Source organism: Mercurialis annua, linkage group LG2 (genome assembly GCF_937616625.2).
Source record: "Mercurialis annua linkage group LG2, ddMerAnnu1.2, whole genome shotgun sequence".
Lineage (NCBI taxonomy): Eukaryota > Viridiplantae > Streptophyta > Magnoliopsida > Malpighiales > Euphorbiaceae > Mercurialis > Mercurialis annua.
The window spans coordinates 16,427,698-16,448,309 of NC_065571.1; the positions used below are offsets into that span (position 1 = coordinate 16,427,698).

Consider the following 20,612-nt stretch of genomic DNA (forward strand, 5'->3'; position numbering starts at 1 on the left):
TCAGCCGAATCTATCTCTTCTTTCCCTCTTGGGGTTTTTTTTGGGATTCGGCCAGACCTATCTCTTCTTTCCCTCTTGGGGTTTTCTTCAGGATGGCCGAGTCTATCTCTTTAGGATGGCCAGACCTATCTCTTCTTTGTCCCTCTTGGGGTTTTCCTTTGGATGAGTCTTCTTTGGATGAGTCTTCTTTGGATGAGTCTTATTTTCTTTTTTGTTGTTTTCTTTGTTTATTCTTTTTGACCGAGCCTTATTAAGGCAAGTATCTTCTTGGTTAAACCTTGGCTTATTCTTCTTTGGCGGAGCCTTCTTGGTTTATTCATTCGTATTTCCCGAGGTCTTTTCCTTCATTTTTACATCGCTTCGTTCTCCATTATCTCAGGTGGTGCTTTTTATTGATTTCTTTCTCCATATTCATTATTGTTCTGGGTAAAATTCATTTGATTTCTTGTTTCTTTTCTTCTTTCAGCCTTTATATTTATTTCTTCTTTTCTTGCCACCGATTTTTGTTATGCTTTCTATTTTCTTTTACTCCTTGTAGGAATTATGTTGCCACCATCTCTCGCTTTATTTTCTTTTTCTGGATTTTTTCTTGTTTTAATTTGTAATTATTAGATTTGAGTTATTTGCTTCCGCTAATTGTTTGTCTTTTTTTTCCTTAATCGTATTCTTCGTGGAATTTGTATCTCTTCCTTCAAGCTCCCCCACAAATACACCATTCTCAAAGGGTATTTATGCCCGTTTTTTAGATCATGTCTTCGTTTTTCGCCTCTTGGGCCGTTTTCGTTCTTCCTTTCCCTGCTGCATCAATACACAACCCAACCCATTCTTGGAAGTATCACTGTATACAACATACCCCAAATCTGTAACTGGAAGTGTTAAAACTGAAGCTGAAGTTAAACAATCCTTCAAAGCATCAAAGCTATCCTGACATTGTTGACTCCACACAAATTTCACATCTTTTCTTAGTAGCTTTGTTAATGGTGAGGCAATAATAGAAAAGTCTTTCACAAACCGTCTGTAATAACCAGCCAAACCTAGAAAACTGCGTACCCCATGTACATTACTCGGAGAATTCCAGTTAATTATAGCTTCCACCTTTTTAGGATCAACGTAAATTCCCTCTGCTGAGATGACATGGCCAAGAAACACAACTTTCTCTAACCAGAACTCACACTTGCTAAACTTGGCGTAGAACTGTTTTTCTCTTAAAGTCTGCAAAACAAGTCTTAAGTGTTCTGCATGCTCCTCCTTAGATCTAGAGTACACTAAGATATCATCGATGAATACAATCACAAAGCTATCTAAATAAGGCTTGAAAACTCTGTTCATCAAATCCATGAAAGCAGCTGGAGCATTAGTTAACCCGAATGGCATAACAAGGAATTCATAGTGACCATATCGAGTCCTAAATGCAGTCTTAGGAATATCTGGATTCTTGATCTTTAATTGATGATAACCAGATCTCAAGTCAATCTTGGAGAATACTCTAGCTCCTTGTAGTTGATCAAATAAGTCATCTATTCGAGGCAATGGATACTTGTTGCGAATTGTAACCTTGTTTAGTTGTCTGTAATCAATACACAATCTCATAGTTCCATCTTTCTTTTTCACAAATAACACTGGAGCTCCCCAAGGTGAAAACTAGGTCTAATGTAACCTTTATCAAGCAATTCTTGCAACTGCACCTTTAGTTCTTTCAATTCAGCCGGTGCCATTCTATACGGAGCTTGAGAAATAGGGTTAGTGCCTGGTTGCAAATCAACACTAAATTCAATCTCTCTATCTGGTGGTAAGCCTAGTAGATCATCAGGAAATACATCAGCAAATTCATTCACAACAGGAATATTTTCAAGTTTTACCCCTTCTTTTTTTGTATCTATAACATATGCCAAGTATGCTTCACGACCCTTCTTCAACATTCTTCTAGCAGTTAAAGATGATACCATTCCATAGTGTTCTGAACTTTTCTCACCTTTGAATACAACTTCACCATGTTCTGGTAATTGAAAATGCACCCTCTTTCTATAACAGTCAACAATTGCTTTGTATTTGGATAAAACATCCATACCAAGTATAACATCAAACATCTGAAGTGCTAAAGGAACTAAATCTACCTCAAACTTATGATCCTTAATCTGTATCTCACAATCTTTATAAACATGCTGACAAACTACTGACTGACCCACTGGCAAATCTACCACTAAAGCATGGTTCATCACACTCTTATCTCGAGGTATGCATGATATGAATGATGACACAATGAAAGAATGTGTTGCACCAGGGTCAATTAAAACATAAGCATCCCTACCAAAGATAGTTAACCTACCAGAAATAACATCTGGAGAAGCCGCTGCCTCCTGTTGAGTCAAAGCAAACACTCTAGGTTGTATAGCAGGTTTATTAGTTTGGGTACCTTGCATAGGTTGTGCTGAAGTTGAGGCTCCGCCTTCCTTATTCGCATTAAAGCCAGAACCTCGACCTGAACCTCTATCAAAGCCTGACGTTCGACCACCTCTATTTGCAGTACCTTGGAAACCTCTGCCACGACCTGAGCTAAACTGTGCCATACTAGGACAATCCCTCCTAATATGTCCCATGCCACCACATTCAAAGCAAGTTATAGATCTCTTCTTGCTAGCCACACTGCCAACACTAGATGCTAGTTGTCTCGCTGAGAAATTGCTATCATGTGACTGAGGTCTCTGTGAACCAGACCAAGACCAGGGTATTCTGTTACCTCTAGATCCTCCAATGTCTGATTTTCTTTGTTGAAATGAGCTAGTTCCCTTGTTAAATCCCCCTTGTTTTCCAGTCCAAACAGAAGCTTTTTGTTTACTCTCTTGTTCAAGCTCTTCTCTCAGCTTTTCTTTTTCTATCGCCTTCTCTACCCAGCCTCTAAACTGTGTTCCCTCATACAATGATAGTTCATTCTTCAAAACAGTTTGCAGCCCCTCTTTGAATCTGTAACATTTTTGAGCTTCTGTAGGAAAGATTTCTGATGCAAACTTGTAAAGTTCTTCAAATTTATCGATGTATTCCCGCACTGTCATTGAACCCTGCTTTAGAGCAATAAACTCATTCTGCCTTTCTGCATTGTATGCGTCAGTTAAATACTCCCTGCGAAACTCAGTCTTGAATATCTCCCAGGTCAACTGATCTCCTAATAGCAATCTGATCCTAGCAAACCATGCATCTGTTGTATCATGTAGCAAGCCATAAACATTACTGACCTTCTGCACATCTGTCAACTCTAAAGTATTAAATGACTTATCTGTAGCTCTAAGCCATCTATCTGCTTCTTTGGAATCAATGGAGCCATGAAAATCAAATGCTCCACACTTTTTAGCATGTTCAATGATATCCCCAGGTTTTCTTCTTGTGCCTTGAGCTTGTAGAGTAGCAATGATGGTTTGTGCTAAGATAGCAGGATCTAGCTGTAGGATAGGTACAACTGGGGGTACAGGAGGTACTGGTTGATTAACTACATGAGCCCTAGCCTCAGACTCTAATTCATGATCAGTACTACCCCTAGAATCTGCTTCATCCTCTACATTCCTACCCTGTTGGCCAACATTCTCACGTTGAGAAACCCTATCTCCATGACCTTGAGCTTCCATGGTCCTATAATCAAAATTAAATTAAATAAAATAAAATATCAAAAACCAAAGTGAAGAGTTTACAGGACCATCAAACCGAAGCTCTGATACCAAAATTGTCATACCTCGCCTTACTTAGCACGAGATTGACGGTTATTTAAAATAAATTTATTTCCAAATCAACATTTTAAAACATGTTCTATAAATAATTAAGCACAAATACATAAAAACCTATTATACAGCATTTTAATTAAACCACTGCATGAAAACTAAGTATTGTTACAAACTTTTATACATATAATTAAAAATATATATTTAGGTACAAATAAGTTTATTCTCAAACAAAAACATCAAGGCATCTCTAAACTCGGAGATGTGGCCAACCTCTATGTCTCAAGCCCAAACTCTAAGCCCAACTCCCTCTCTAGTCAACTGTATTGTAGATTGTCTTGCTAACTGAAAAGGTTTTAAAACAACTAAAATGAGCGAAAGCTCAGTGAATAGACATAACAAGCATAAAACATTTATATACTTAAAGTAAGTATATCATATAATAACGAATAATAGAAAACAGTTCAATACAACACAAAATACTTGTAATGTTCATCACGAAAGCATTTACAAATATAAACGATATCAAAACAATTTCACTTCAAATATAAAATGTAGTTCGTATCAATCATCAATTATAACATTGATATATTACCCTGTAACAATAATATAAACCATAGACCTGTAATCAGGAACACAACACTGATCTACAGTCTAACCAACATATCTAGGAACACTTGATGGCTAACCCTTCTCCATCATTAGCACGGCTCAGCCCTTCTCCCTTCACTGACCATCAATCAAGTGGCCTGTGTCAAATGCGCATAGACACTCACAATATCTCACATGTGCATATAACTATCTCAGCACATAACCAGGTGCATATCACAACTCAGCACCTCCCAAATATATTGTTACAGAGTAGCCATATCACATAAAAGAAATCTCAATTCATTTCATCAAAACTCAATACAATTCAATAATAAAACCATGTCAAATTCTCATTCAAAGTTAGCCGAATCAAACGACTATTGAATTTCCGAAGGTATTACACATTCATAAACAAATACTCATTATATCAAAAGCATCAAAGCTTTACTAAAATCAAACAATTATATAGATTCAATTCAAAACTTCTTTCATTTTATACAACATTTGCCAAAGGTAGTATTTGAAATATTTAAACAAGGCATTTCATCGAACACCTTTCGTGCATTCCAAAACAACCATTTAAAACACAATAAACCTTGACATTTTGAATATCAAAATAGCATATTGATTTCAGTAGCAAGGGCTAGTATATCTACTCACCACACAACAACCAAACTAGTCCAAAATATCGTCAAAAGCTGCCTTACTTTCTACTTGCACCGTCGTTGCCAAAACGAGCACCTAAATGAGTCATGTAAATCATAAAACACCATCACAATCACATATACATACTTATACATATATCTAATAGTTATTTGACCTAAATTTAGATCCTAAAAATGTATTTCTATATGATTTATGCATGATTATAAACTTAGTACCAAATCTGCCTTAGTAGGCAGAACATTAATCCTCTATTCAAACATGTCCTGTGAATAGTATAGACAGAATTTTAACAAACCCTTCGGTGAAATTTTAGCCCCTTGAGTCTAGAATCCAAATCAAAAAGAATTTCATTATTTCAAAATATAAGCAATGAGTTATTCCAGTTTTAGTGAGGTGTACTCAGACTTTCTTCACAGCTGAAACAATAAAATGTCGCGGTCGTTTTAGATATTACTATTACAGAATCAGATCAAACTCAAAGAACAAACGTTGTAGTAGACACTCTAAAGTTTCTGTGAAATCAAGAATTACTCGATTTGGAGTTATAGAACTCGACTTATGTGCAAAATACAGAAGCTAAAATTTCTGTCACAAAACAGAACAAGATAAAAAGTGATATACTTCAACTCAAAGACACAAATGGATAAAGAAACTTACCAATTCGATTTTCCACTCTTCCTAAAGCCTTAAAACATGGAGAATTGAAGTTTATATTCTGAAATGAAGTTAGGTCTTGGAGGAATTCGAATTTATCTCTTAGGTTTTTAGGTTATATGATAAATATCAATAAAGAGGTTCCTTTTAACTTATACATAAGACTTGTTTTATGTAAGACAAAATGGATAATTGTAACATATGGTGTAATAAGAATAAATAATGTTCCCTTTGGTCCTTTATTAATTCTATAAGTTCCATTTAACCCTCAAAGTTTCAATTCATTTCAATAAACGAAATCAGCTTAGTTTACCGACGAGCTTAAATTTCAATCGAGTCCTATAAATTCTCAAACCAATGAATTGACATTCTAAATAGACTCTGGCATTATAATGCATGATGATGAATGTTTAATTAATGCATAATGTAAGGTTAGAGTACGGGTGTGACAGTTCTCCCCACCTTAGGAAATTTCGTCCTCGAAATTAATCTAGAATAGTTGAGGGTATCGACTTCTCATATCCTCCTCTCGTTCCCAAGTTGCTTCCTCATTTCCATGATGTTTCCACAATACTTTTACTAGAGGAATAACCTTATTTCTTAACTCTTTATCTTCCTTTGCTAAAATAGCAACTGGTTCTTCTTCATATGATAAATCATCCTTTAACTCTATTGGCTGGACCTGTAAGACGTGACTAGGATCACTCCTGTATCTCCGCAACATTAAAACATGAAAGACATTATGAATCTGCGATAACTCTGGAGGTAAGGCTAACCTATAAGCTACTGGATCAATCTTTTCAATTACTTCATATGGACCAATGAACCTTGGACTTAGTTTCCCTCGCTTGCCAAATCTTAATATCCCTTTCCATGGCGAGATCTTGAGAAACACTTTATCACCCACACTATACTCAATCGACTTCCTCTTCAAATCAGCATAGCTCTTTTGTCTATCTTGGGATTCCTTGAGGCGATCTCTGATTAATTGTACTTTTTCGGTAGTGATTTGAACAATTTCTGGGCCTATTAACTGTTTTTCCCCAATTTCATCCCAACACACTGGTGTTCTGCACTTTCTACCATATAATGCTTCATAAGGAGCCATTCCCAAACTAGAATGATAGCTATTGTTGTATGCAAACTCCATGAGTGGCACATATTTATCCCAACTACCCTGAAATTCAATCATGCATGCACGCAACATATCCTCTAAAGTTTGAATAGTCCGTTCTGATTGCCCATCTGTCTGAGGGTGAAACGCTGTACTGAATTTCAGTTTAGTACCCAAAGCTAATTGTAAGCTTTGCCAAAACCTCGATGTAAATCTCGGATCCCTATCAGACACAATAGAATATGGAACACCATGCAGTCTAACTATCTCCCTATTGTAAATTTCAGCAAGTTTATCAAGAGGATAGTTTACCTTTATAGGAAGAAAATGTGCTGATTTTGTTAGTCTATCAACAATAATCCATATCGCATCATGTCCCTGTTGAGTCCTAGGTAACCCAACAACAAAATCCATAGTCACATGTTCCCATTTCCATTCAGGAATAGAAAGTGGTTGTAGCAAACCCGCTGGATGCTGGTGCTCTGCTTTAACTTGCTGGCATGTTAAACATTTAGACACAAATTCTGCAATTTCTTTCTTCATTCCCGACCACCAGTAGTTTTCTTTCAATGTATGATACATTTTTGTACTCCCCGGATGCATAGCATATGCTGAATTGTGTGCTTCCTCCATTATTTCTCTTTTCAATATATCAATATTAGGAACACATAATCTACCCTTGTATAGTAGAGTGCCATCATCAGAAACTTTGAAATCATTTATGTTATCTTGTTGAACTTCACCCTTTATTTTCACTAATTTGTCATCTTCATTCTGAGCATCCCTAATTCTTTCAATCAAAATAGGACGAACCTTCAAAGTAGCTAATAAAGCTCCATTTTCACTTTCACTTAATTCTACATTAAGTCTTCTCAGTTCAAGCAATAATGGAATCCTTACGGTGTTGATATAAAACAAATTACCTGAAGATTTCCTGCTAAGGGCATCAGCTACTATGTTAGCTTTTCCAGGGTGATACTCAATAGTAAGATCATAATCTTTCAGAAGTTCTATCCATCTTCTTTGTCTCAGATTCAGTTCTTTCTGACTCAGTATGTACTTCAAACTTTTATGATCAGTGTAGATAAGACATTTCTCGCCATATAGGTAATGTCTCCATATCTTCAAAGCAAATATCACTGCTGCAAGTTCTAAATCATGTGTAGGATAATTCAATTCATGTGGTCTTAACTGCCTTGAAGCATAAGCAATTACCTTTCCCTGCTGCATCAATACACAACCCAACCCATTCTTGGAAGTATCACTGTATACAACATACCCCAAATCTGTAACTGGAAGTGTTAAAACTGAAGCTGAAGTTAAACAATCCTTCAAAGCATCAAAGCTATCCTGACATTGTTGACTCCACACAAATTTCACATCTTTTCTTAGTAGCTTTGTTAATGGTGAGGCAATAATAGAAAAGTCTTTCACAAACCGTCTGTAATAACCAGCCAAACCTAGAAAACTGCGTACCCCATGTACATTACTCGGAGAATTCCAGTTAATTATAGCTTCCACCTTTTTAGGATCAACGTAAATTCCCTCTGCTGAGATGACATGGCCAAGAAACACAACTTTCTCTAACCAGAACTCACACTTGCTAAACTTGGCGTAGAACTGTTTTTCTCTTAAAGTCTGCAAAACAAGTCTTAAGTGTTCTGCATGCTCCTCCTCAGATCTAGAGTACACTAAGATATCATCGATGAATACAATCACAAAGCTATCTAAATAAGGCTTGAAAACTCTGTTCATCAAATCCATGAAAGCAGCTGGAGCATTAGTTAACCCGAATGGCATAACAAGGAATTCATAGTGACCATATCGAGTCCTAAATGCAGTCTTAGGAATATCTGGATTCTTGATCTTTAATTGATGATAACCAGATCTCAAGTCAATCTTGGAGAATACTCTAGCTCCTTGTAGTTGATCAAATAAGTCATCTATTCGAGGCAATGGATACTTGTTGCGAATTGTAACCTTGTTTAGTTGTCTGTAATCAATACACAATCTCATAGTTCCATCTTTCTTTTTCACAAATAACACTGGAGCTCCCCAAGGTGAAAAACTAGGTCTAATGTAACCTTTATCAAGCAATTCTTGCAACTGCACCTTTAGTTCTTTCAATTCAGCCGGTGCCATTCTATACGGAGCTTGAGAAATAGGGTTAGTGCCTGGTTGCAAATCAACACTAAATTCAATCTCTCTATCTGGTGGTAAGCCTAGTAGATCATCAGGAAATACATCAGCAAATTCATTCACAACAGGAATATTTTCAAGTTTTACCCCTTCTTTTTTTGTATCTATAACATATGCCAAGTATGCTTCACGACCCTTCTTCAACATTCTTCTAGCAGTTAAAGATGATACCATTCCATAGTGTTCTGAACTTTTCTCACCTTTGAATACAACTTCACCATGTTCTGGTAATTGAAAATGCACCCTCTTTCTATAACAGTCAACAATTGCTTTGTATTTGGATAAAACATCCATACCAAGTATAACATCAAACATCTGAAGTGCTAAAGGAACTAAATCTACCTCAAACTTATGATCCTTAATCTGTATCTCACAATCTTTATAAACATGCTGACAAACTACTGACTGACCCACTGGCAAATCTACCACTAAAGCATGGTTCATCACACTCTTGTCTCGAGGTATGCATGATATGAATGATGACACAATGAAAGAATGTGTTGCACCAGGGTCAATTAAAACATAAGCATCCCTACCAAAGATAGTTAACCTACCAGAAATAACATCTGGAGAAGCCGCTGCCTCTTGTTGAGTCAAAGCAAATACTCTAGGTTGTATAGCAGGTTTATTAGTTTGGGTACCTTGCATAGGTTGTGCTGAAGTTGAGGCTCCGCCTTCCTTATTCGCATTAAAGCCAGAACCTCGACCTGAACCTCTATCAAAGCCTGACGTTCGACCACCTCTATTTGCAGTACCTTGAAAACCTCTGCCACGACCTGAGCTAAACTGTGCCATACTAGGACAATCCCTCCTAATATGTCCCATGCCACCACATTCAAAGCAAGTTATAGATCTCTTCTTGCTAGCCACACTACCGACACTAGATGCTAGTTGTCTTGCTGAGAAAGTGCTATCATGTGACTGAGGTCTCTGTGAACCAGACCAAGACCAGGGTATTCTGTTACCTCTAGATCCTCCAATGTCTGATTTTCTTTGTTGAAATGAGCTAGTTCCCTTGTTAAATCCCCCTTGTTTTCCAGTCCAAACAGAAGCTTTTTGTTTACTCTCTTGTTCAAGCTCTTCTCTCAGCTTTTCTTTTTCTATCGCCTTCTCTACCCAGCCTCTAAACTGTGTTCCCTCATACAATGATAGTTCATTCTTCAAAACAGTTTGCAGCCCCTCTTTGAATCTGTAACATTTTTGAGCTTCTGTAGGAAAGATTTCTGATGCAAACTTGTAAAGTTCTTCAAATTTATCGATGTATTCCCGCACTGTCATTGAACCCTGCTTTAGAGCAATAAACTCATTCTGCCTTTCTGCATTGTATGCGTCAGTTAAATACTCCCTGCGAAACGCAGTCTTGAATATCTCCCAGGTCAACTGATCTCCTAATAGCAATCTGATCCTAGCAAACCATGCATCTGCTGTATCATGTAGCAAGCCATAAACATTACTGACCTTCTGCACATCTGTCAACTCTAAAGTATTAAATGACTTATCTGTAGCTCTAAGCCATCTATCTGCTTCTTTGGAATCAATGGAGCCATGAAAATCAAATGCTCCACACTTTTTAGCATGTTCAATGATATCCCCAGGTTTTCTTCTTGTGCCTTGAGCTTGTAGAGTAGCAATGATGGTTTGTGCTAAGATAGCAGGATCTAGCTGTAGGATAGGTACAACTGGGGGTACAGGAGGTACTGGTTGATTAACTACATGAGCCCTAGCCTCAGACTCTAATTCATGATCAGTACTACCCCTAGAATCTGCTTCATCCTCTACATTCCTACCCTGTTGGCCAACATTCTCACGTTGAGAAACCCTATCTCCATGACCTTGAGCTTCCATGGTCCTATAATCAAAATTAAATAAAATAAAATAAAATATCAAAAACCAAAGTGAAGAGTTTACAGGACCATCAAACCGAAGCTCTGATACCAAAATTGTCATACCTCGCCTTACTTAGCACGAGATTGACGGTTATTTAAAATAAATTTATTTCCAAATCAACATTTTAAAACATGTTCTATAAATAATTAAGCACAAATACATAAAAACCTATTATACAGCATTTTAATTAAACCACTGCATGAAAACTAAGTATTGTTACAAACTTTTATACATATAATTAAAAATATATATTTAGGTACAAATAAGTTTATTCTCAAACAAAAACATCAAGGCATCTCTAAACTCGGAGATGTGGCCAACCTCTATGTCTCAAGCCCAAACTCTAAGCCCAACTCCCTCTCTAGTCAACTGTATTGTAGATTGTCTTGCTAACTGAAAAGGTTTTAAAACAACTAAAATGAGCGAAAGCTCAGTGAATAGACATAACAAGCATAAAACATTTATATACTTAAAGTAAGTATATCATATAATAACGAATAATAGAAAACAGTTCAATACAACACAAAATACTTGTAATGTTCATCACGAAAGCATTTACAAATATAAACGATATCAAAACAATTTCACTTCAAATATAAAATGTAGTTCGTATCAATCATCAATTATAACATTGATATATTACCCTGTAACAATAATATAAACCATAGACCTGTAATCAGGAACACAACACTGATCTACAGTCTAACCAACATATCTAGGAACACTTGATGACTAACCCTTCTCCATCATTAGCACGGCTCAGCCCTTCTCCCTTCACTGACCATCAATCAAGTGGCCTGTGTCAAATGCGCATAGACACTCACAATATCTCACATGTGCATATAACTATCTCAGCACATAACCAGGTGCATATCACAACTCAGCACCTCCCAAATATATTGTTACAGAGTAGCCATATCACATAAAAGAAATCTCAATTCATTTCATCAAAACTCAATACAATTCAATAATAAAACCATGTCAAATTCTCATTCAAAGTTAACCGAATCAAACGACTATTGAATTTCCGAAGGTATTACACATTCATAAACAAATACTCATTATATCAAAAGCATCAAAGCTTTACTAAAATCAAACAATTATATAGATTCAATTCAAAACTTCTTTCATTTTATACAACATTTGCCAAAGGTAGTATTTGAAATATTTAAACAAGGCATTTCATCGAACACCTTTCGTGCATTCCAAAACAACCATTTAAAACACAATAAACCTTGACATTTTGAATATCAAAATAGCATATTGATTTCAGTAGCAAGGGCTAGTATATCTACTCACCACACAACAACCAAACTAGTCCAAAATATCGTCAAAAGCTGCCTTACTTTCTACTTGCACCGTCGTTGCCAAAACGAGCACCTAAATGAGTCATGTAAATCAGAAAACACCATCACAATCACATATACATACTTATACATATATCTAATAGTTATTTGACCTAAATTTAGATCCTAAAAATGTATTTCTATATGATTTATGCATGATTATAAACTTAGTACCAAATCTGCCTTAGTAGGCAGAACATTAAGCCTCTATTCAAACATGTCCTGTGAATATTATAGACAGAATTTTAACAAACCCTTCGGTGAACTTTTAGCCCCTTGAGTCTAGAATCCAAATCAAAAAGAATTTCATTATTTCAAAATATAAGCAATGAGTTATTCCAGTTTTAGTGAGGTGTGCTCAGACTTTCTTCACAGCTGAAACAATAAAATGTCGCGGTCGTTTTAGATATTACTATTACAGAATCAGATCAAACTCAAAGAACAAAAGTTGTAGTAGACACTCTAAAGTTTCTGTGAAATCAAGAATTACTCGATTTGGAGTTATAGAACTCGACTTATGTGCAAAATACAGAAGCTAGAATTTCTGTCACAAAACAGAACAAGATAAAAAGTGATATACTTCAACTCAAAGACACAAATGGATAAAGAAACTTACCAATTCGATTTTCCACTCTTCCTAAAGCCTTAAAACATGGATAATTGAAGTTTATATTCTGAAATGAAGTTAGGTCTTGGAGGAATTCGAATTTATCTCTTAGGTTTTTAGGTTATATGATAAATATCAATAAAGAGGTTCCTTTTAACTTATACATAAGACTTGTTTTATGTAAGACAAAATGGATAATTGTAACATATGGTGTAATAAGAATAAATAATGTTCCCTTTGGTCCTTTATTAATTCTATAAGTTCCATTTAACCCTCAAAGTTTCAATTCATTTCAATAAACGAAATCAGCTTAGTTTACCGACGAGCTTAAATTTCAATCGAGTCCTATAAATTCTCAAACCAATGAATTGACATTCTAAATAGACTCTGGCATTATAATGCATGATGATGAATGTTTAATTAATGCATAATGTAAGGTTAGAGTACGGGTGTGACAGTTCTCCCCACCTTAGGAAATTTCGTCCTCGAAATTAATCTAGAATAGTTGAGGGTATCGACTTCTCATATCCTCCTCTCGTTCCCAAGTTGCTTCCTCATTTCCATGATGTTTCCACAATACTTTTACTAGAGGAATAACCTTATTTCTTAACTCTTTATCTTCCTTTGCTAAAATAGCAACTGGTTCTTCTTCATATGATAAATCATCCTTTAACTCTATTGGCTGAACCTGTAAGACGTGACTAGGATCACTCCTGTATCTCCGCAACATTAAAACATGAAAGACATTATGAATCTGCGATAACTCTGGAGGTAAGGCTAACCTATAAGCTACTGGACCAATCTTTTCAATTACTTCATATGGACCAATGAACCTTGGACTTAGTTTCCCTCGCTTGCCAAATCTTAATATCCCTTTCCATGGCGAGATCTTGAGAAACACTTTATCACCCACACTATACTCAATCGACTTCCTCTTCAAATCAGCATAGCTCTTTTGTCTATCTTGGGATTCCTTGAGGCGATCTCTGATTAATTGTACTTTTTCGGTAGTGATTTGAACAATTTCTGGGCCTATTAACTGTTTTTCCCCAATTTCATCCCAACACACTGGTGTTCTGCACTTTCTACCATATAATGCTTCATAAGGAGCCATTCCCAAACTAGAATGATAGCTATTGTTGTATGCAAACTCCATGAGTGGCACATATTTATCCCAACTACCCTGAAATTCAATCATGCATGCACGCAACATATCCTCTAAAGTTTGAATAGTCCGTTCTGATTGCCCATCTGTCTGAGGGTGAAACGCTGTACTGAATTTCAGTTTAGTACCCAAAGCTAATTGTAAGCTTTGCCAAAACCTCGATGTAAATCTCGGATCCCTATCAGACACAATAGAATATGGAACACCATGCAGTCTAACTATCTCCCTATTGTAAATTTCAGCAAGTTTATCAAGAGGATAGTTTACCTTTATAGGAAGAAAATGTGCTGATTTTGTTAGTCTATCAACAATAATCCATATCGCATCATGTCCCTGTTGAGTCCTAGGTAACCCAACAACAAAATCCATAGTCACATGTTCCCATTTCCATTCAGGAATAGAAAGTGGTTGTAGCAAACCCGCTGGATGCTGGTGCTCTGCTTTAACTTGCTGGCATGTTAAACATTTAGACACAAATTCTGCAATTTCTTTCTTCATTCCCGACCACCAGTAGTTTTCTTTCAATGTATGATACATTTTTGTACTCCCCGGATGCATAGCATATGCTGAATTGTGTGCTTCCTCCATTATTTCTCTTTTCAATATATCAATATTAGGAACACATAATCTACTCTTGTATAGTAGAGTGCCATCATCAGAAACTTTGAAATCATTTATGTTATCTTGTTGAACTTCACCCTTTATTTTCACTAATTTGTCATCTTCATTCTGAGCATCCCTAATTCTTTCAATCAAAATAGGACGAACCTTCAAAGTAGCTAATAAAGCTCCATTTTCACTTTCACTTAATTCTACATTAAGTCTTCTCAGTTCAAGCAATAATGGAATCCTTACGGTGTTGATATAAAACAAATTACCTGAAGATTTCCTGCTAAGGGCATCAGCTACTATGTTAGCTTTTCCAGGGTGATACTCAATAGTAAGATCATAATCTTTCAGAAGTTCTATCCATCTTCTTTGTCTCAGATTCAGTTCTTTCTGACTTAGTATGTACTTCAAACTTTTATGATCAGTGTAGATAAGACATTTCTCGCCATATAGGTAATGTCTCCATATCTTCAAAGCAAATATCACTGCTGCAAGTTCTAAATCATGTGTAGGATAATTCAATTCATGTGGTCTTAACTGCCTTGAAGCATAAGCAATTACCTTTCCCTGCTGCATCAATACACAACCCAACCCATTCTTGGAAGTATCACTGTATACAACATACCCCAAATCTGTAACTGGAAGTGTTAAAACTGAAGCTGAAGTTAAACAATCCTTCAAAGCATCAAAGCTATCCTGACATTGTTGACTCCACACAAATTTCACATCTTTTCTTAGTAGCTTTGTTAATGGTGAGGCAATAATAGAAAAGTCTTTCACAAACCGTCTGTAATAACCAGCCAAACCTAGAAAACTGCGTACCCCATGTACATTACTCGGAGAATTCCAGTTAATTATAGCTTCCACCTTTTTAGGATCAACGTAAATTCCCTCTGCTGAGATGACATGGCCAAGAAACACAACTTTCTCTAACCAGAACTCACACTTGCTAAACTTGGCGTAGAACTGTTTTTCTCTTAAAGTCTGCAAAACAAGTCTTAAGTGTTCTGCATGCTCCTCCTCAGATCTAGAGTACACTAAGATATCATCGATGAATACAATCACAAAGCTATCTAAATAAGGCTTGAAAACTCTGTTCATCAAATCCATGAAAGCAGCTGGAGCATTAGTTAACCCGAATGGCATAACAAGGAATTCATAGTGACCATATCGAGTCCTAAATGCAGTCTTAGGAATATCTGGATTCTTGATCTTTAATTGATGATAACCAGATCTCAAGTCAATCTTGGAGAATACTCTAGCTCCTTGTAGTTGATCAAATAAGTCATCTATTCGAGGCAATGGATACTTGTTGCGAATTGTAACCTTGTTTAGTTGTCTGTAATCAATACACAATCTCATAGTTCCATCTTTCTTTTTCAAAAATAACACTGGAGCTCCCCAAGGTGAAAAACTAGGTCTAATGTAACCTTTATCAAGCAATTCTTGCAACTGCACCTTTAGTTCTTTCAATTCAGCCGGTGCCATTCTATATGGAGCTTGAGAAATAGGGTTAGTGCCTGGTTGCAAATCAACACTAAATTCAATCTCTCAATCTGGTGGTAAGCCTAGTAGATCATCAGGAAATACATCAGCAAATTCATTCACAACAGGAATATTTTCAAGTTTTACCCCTTCTTTTTTTGTATCTATAACATATGCCAAGTATGCTTCACGACCCTTCTTCAACATTCTTCTAGCAGTTAAAGATGATACCATTCCATAGTGTTCTGAACTTTTCTCACCTTTGAATACAACTTCACCATGTTCTGGTAATTGAAAATGCACCCTCTTTCTATAACAGTCAACAATTGCTTTGTATTTGGATAAAACATCCATACCAAGTATAACATCAAACATCTGAAGTGCTAAAGGAACTAAATCTACCTCAAACTTATGATCCTTAATCTGTATCTCACAATCTTTATAAACATGCTGACAAACTACTGACTGACCCACTGGCAAATCTACCACTAAAGCATGGTTCATCACACTCTTGTCTCGAGGTATGCATGATATGAATGATGACACAATGAAAGAATGTGTTGCACCAGGGTCAATTAAAACATAAGCATCCCTACCAAAGATAGTTAACCTACCAGAAATAACATCTGGAGAAGCCGCTGCCTCTTGTTGAGTCAAAGCAAATACTCTAGGTTGTATAGCAGGTTTATTAGTTTGGGTACCTTGCATAGGTTGTGCTGAAGTTGAGGCTCCGCCTTCCTTATTCGCATTAAAGCCAGAACCTCGACCTGAACCTCTATCAAAGCCTGACGTTCGACCACCTCTATTTGCAGTACCTTGAAAACCTCTGCCACGACCTGAGCTAAACTGTGCCATACTAGGACAATCCCTCCTAATATGTCCCATGCCACCACATTCAAAGCAAGTTATAGATCTCTTCTTGCTAGCCACACTACCGACACTAGATGCTAGTTGTCTCGCTGAGAAATTGCTATCATGTGACTGAGGTCTCTGTGAACCAGACCAAGACCAGGGTATTCTGTTACCTCTAGATCCTCCAATGTCTGATTTTCTTTGTTGAAATGAGCTAGTTCCCTTGTTAAATCCCCCTTGTTTTCCAGTCCAAACAGAAGCTTTTTGTTTACTCTCTTGTTCAAGCTCTTCTCTCAGCTTTTCTTTTTCTATCGCCTTCTCTACCCAGCCTCTAAACTGTGTTCCCTCATACAATGATAGTTCATTCTTCAAAACAGTTTGCAGCCCCTCTTTGAATCTGTAACATTTTTGAGCTTCTGTAGGAAAGATTTCTGATGCAAACTTGTAAAGTTCTTCAAATTTATCGATGTATTCCCGCACTGTCATTAAACCCTGCTTTAGAGCAATAAACTCATTCTGCCTTTCTGCATTGTATGCGTCAGTTAAATACTCCCTGCGAAACTCAGTCTTGAATATCTCCCAGGTCAACTGATCTCCTAATAGCAATCTGATCCTAGCAAACCATGCATCTGCTGTATCATGTAGCAAGCCATAAACATTACTGACCTTCTGCACATCTGTCAACTCTAAAGTATTAAATGACTTATCTGTAGCTCTAAGCCATCTATCTGCTTCTTTGGAATCAATGGAGCCATGAAAATCAAATGCTCCACACTTTTTAGCATGTTCAATGATATCCCCAGGTTTTCTTCTTGTGCCTTGAGCTTGTAGAGTAGCAATGATAGTTTGTGCTAAGATAGCAGGATCTAGCTGTAGGATAGGTACAACTGGGGGTACAGGAGGTACTGGTTGATTAACTACATGAGCCCTAGCCTCAGACTCTAATTCATGATCAGTACTACCCCTAGAATCTGCTTCATCCTCTACATTCCTACCCTGTTGGCCAACATTCTCACGTTGAGAAACCCTATCTCCATGACCTTGAGCTTCCATGGTCCTATAATCAAAATTAAATAAAATAAAATAAAATATCAAAAACCAAAGTGAAGAGTTTACAGGACCATCAAACCGAAGCTCTGATACCAAAATTGTCATACCTCGCCTTACTTAGCACGAGATTGACGGTTATTTAAAATAAATTTATTTCCAAATCAACATTTTAAAACATGTTCTATAAATAATTAAGCACAAATACATAAAAACCTATTATACAGCATTTTAATTAAACCACTGCATGAAAACTAAGTATTGTTACAAACTTTTATACATATAATTAAAAATATATATTTAGGTACAAATAAGTTTATTCTCAAACAAAAACATCAAGGCATCTCTAAACTCGGAGATGTGGCCAACCTCTATGTCTCAAGCCCAAACTCTAAGCCCAACTCCCTCTCTAGTCAACTGTATTGTAGATTGTCTTGCTAACTGAAAAGGTTTTAAAACAACTAAAATGAGCGAAAGCTCAGTGAATAGACATAACAAGCATAAAACATTTATATACTTAAAGTAAGTATATCATATAATAACGAATAATAGAAAACAGTTCAATACAACACAAAATACTTGTAATGTTCATCACGAAAGCATTTACAAATATAAACGATATCAAAACAATTTCACTTCAAATATAAAATGTAGTTCGTATCAATCATCAATTATAACATTGATATATTACCCTGTAACAATAATATAAACCATAGACCTGTAATCAGGAACACAACACTGATCTACAGTCTAACCAACATATCTAGGAACACTTGATGGCTAACCCTTCTCCATCATTAGCACGGCTCAGCCCTTCTCCCTTCACTGACCATCAATCAAGTGGCCTGTGTCAAATGCGCATAGACACTCACAATATCTCACATGTGCATATAACTATCTCAGCACATAACCAGGTGCATATCACAACTCAGCACCTCCCAAATATATTGTTACAGAGTAGCCATATCACATAAAAGAAATCTCAATTCATTTCATCAAAACTCAATACAATTCAATAATAAAACCATGTCAAATTCTCATTCAAAGTTAACCGAATCAAACGACTATTGAATTTCCGAAGGTATTACACATTCATAAACAAATAATCATTATATCAAAAGCATCAAAGCTTTACTAAAATCAAACAATTATATAGATTCAATTCAAAACTTCTTTCATTTTATACAACATTTGCCAAAGGTAGTATTTGAAATATTTAAACAAGGCATTTCATCGAACACCTTTCGTGCATTCCAAAACAACCATTTAAAACACAATAAACCTTGACATTTTGAATATCAAAATAGCATATTGATTTCAGTAGCAAGGGCTAGTATATCTACTCACCACACAACAACCAAACTAGTCCAAAATATCGTCAAAAGCTGCCTTACTTTCTACTTGCACCGTCGTTGCCAAAACGAGCACCTAAATGAGTCATGTAAATCAGAAAACACCATCACAATCACATATACATACTTATACATATATCTAATAGTTATTTGACCTAAATTTAGATCCTAAAAATGTATTTCTATATGATTTATGCATGATTATAAACTTAGTACCAAATCTGCCTTAGTAGGCAGAACATTAAGCCTCTATTCAAACATGTCCTGTGAATATTATAGACAGAATTTTAACAAACCCTTCGGTGAACTTTTAGCCCCTTGAGTCTAGAATCCAAATCAAAAAGAATTTCATTATTTCAAAATATAAGCAATGAGTTATTCCAGTTTTAGTGAGGTGTGCTCAGACTTTCTTCACAGCTGAAACAATAAAATGTCGCGGTCGTTTTAGATATTACTATTACAGAATCAGATCAAACTCAAAGAACAAAAGTTGTAGTAGACACTCTAAAGTTTCTGTGAAATCAAGAATTACTCGATTTGGAGTTATAGAACTCGACCTATGTGCAAAATACAGAAGCTAAAATTTCTGTCACAAAACAGAACAAGATAAAAAGTGATATACTTCAACTCAAAGACACAAATGGATAAAGAAACTTACCAATTCGATTTTCCACTCTTCCTAAAGCCTTAAAACATGGAGAATTGAAGTTTATATTCTGAAATGAAGTTAGGTCTTGGAGGAATTCGAATTTATCTCTTAGGTTTTTAGGTTATATGATAAATATCAATAAAGAGGTTCCTTTTAACTTATACATAAGACTTGTTTTATGTAAGACAAAATGGATAATTGTAACATATGGTGTAATAAGAATAAATAATGTTCCCTTTGGTCCTTTATTAATTCTATAAGTTCCATTTAACCCTCAAAGTTTCAATTCATTTCAATAAACGAAATCAGCTTAGTTTACCGACGAGCTTAAATTTCAATCGAGTCCTATAAATTCTCAAACCAATGAATTGACATTCTAAATAGACTCTGGCATTATAATGCATGATGATGAATGTTTAATTAATGCATAATGTAAGGTTAGAGTACGGGTGTGACACCATACCTGAGTCTTAGCAGTGGAAAAAGAGATATTGAAATCAAGAGATACTTTAATTTATCATGTCCATGTCACCAATAAAGGTAGCCATAGCTTTCCACTTTGCAATTTCCGTAATAATTTTTCAGCATATAAAGTCGAGACAAGCCTCTAGACAACTTAATGGTAATTTCTTTGATATTTTTCCTCTCCCAGTTTCCATTGAAATTTATTTTATATTATGCA

The 20,612-nt window shown here is 35.9% G+C and overlaps 1 protein-coding gene and 1 long non-coding RNA gene across 4 annotated transcripts; both read right to left on the bottom strand.

The window, feature by feature from the left end:
- Positions 1 to 1,647: 1,647 nt before the first annotated feature.
- On the bottom strand, positions 1,648 to 5,795 carry LOC126668283 (uncharacterized). The gene is made up of 5 exons (XM_050361486.2): positions 5,622 to 5,795; positions 4,959 to 5,039; positions 3,981 to 4,052; positions 1,723 to 3,621; positions 1,648 to 1,657 (listed from the first exon to the last, which is right to left on the bottom strand). Exons 4-5 carry the CDS (start codon positions 3,615 to 3,617, stop codon positions 1,648 to 1,650), a joined length of 1,905 nt encoding a protein of 634 aa, XP_050217443.1. The 5' UTR covers positions 3,618 to 3,621; positions 3,981 to 4,052; positions 4,959 to 5,039; positions 5,622 to 5,795.
- Positions 5,796 to 18,179: 12,384 nt separating this feature from the next.
- LOC130015045 (uncharacterized) lies at positions 18,180 to 20,056 on the bottom strand. 3 transcript variants are annotated; one of them, XR_008790051.1, is made up of 3 exons: positions 19,940 to 20,056; positions 19,277 to 19,357; positions 18,180 to 18,370 (listed from the first exon to the last, which is right to left on the bottom strand). It is a non-coding gene; the product is annotated as an uncharacterized LOC130015045 (long non-coding RNA). The 3 variants fall into 3 exon arrangements; XR_008790053.1 differs by lacking the exon at positions 18,180 to 18,370 and adding an exon at positions 18,416 to 18,774; XR_008790052.1 differs by lacking the exon at positions 18,180 to 18,370 and adding an exon at positions 18,419 to 18,754.
- Positions 20,057 to 20,612: the final 556 nt, after the last annotated feature.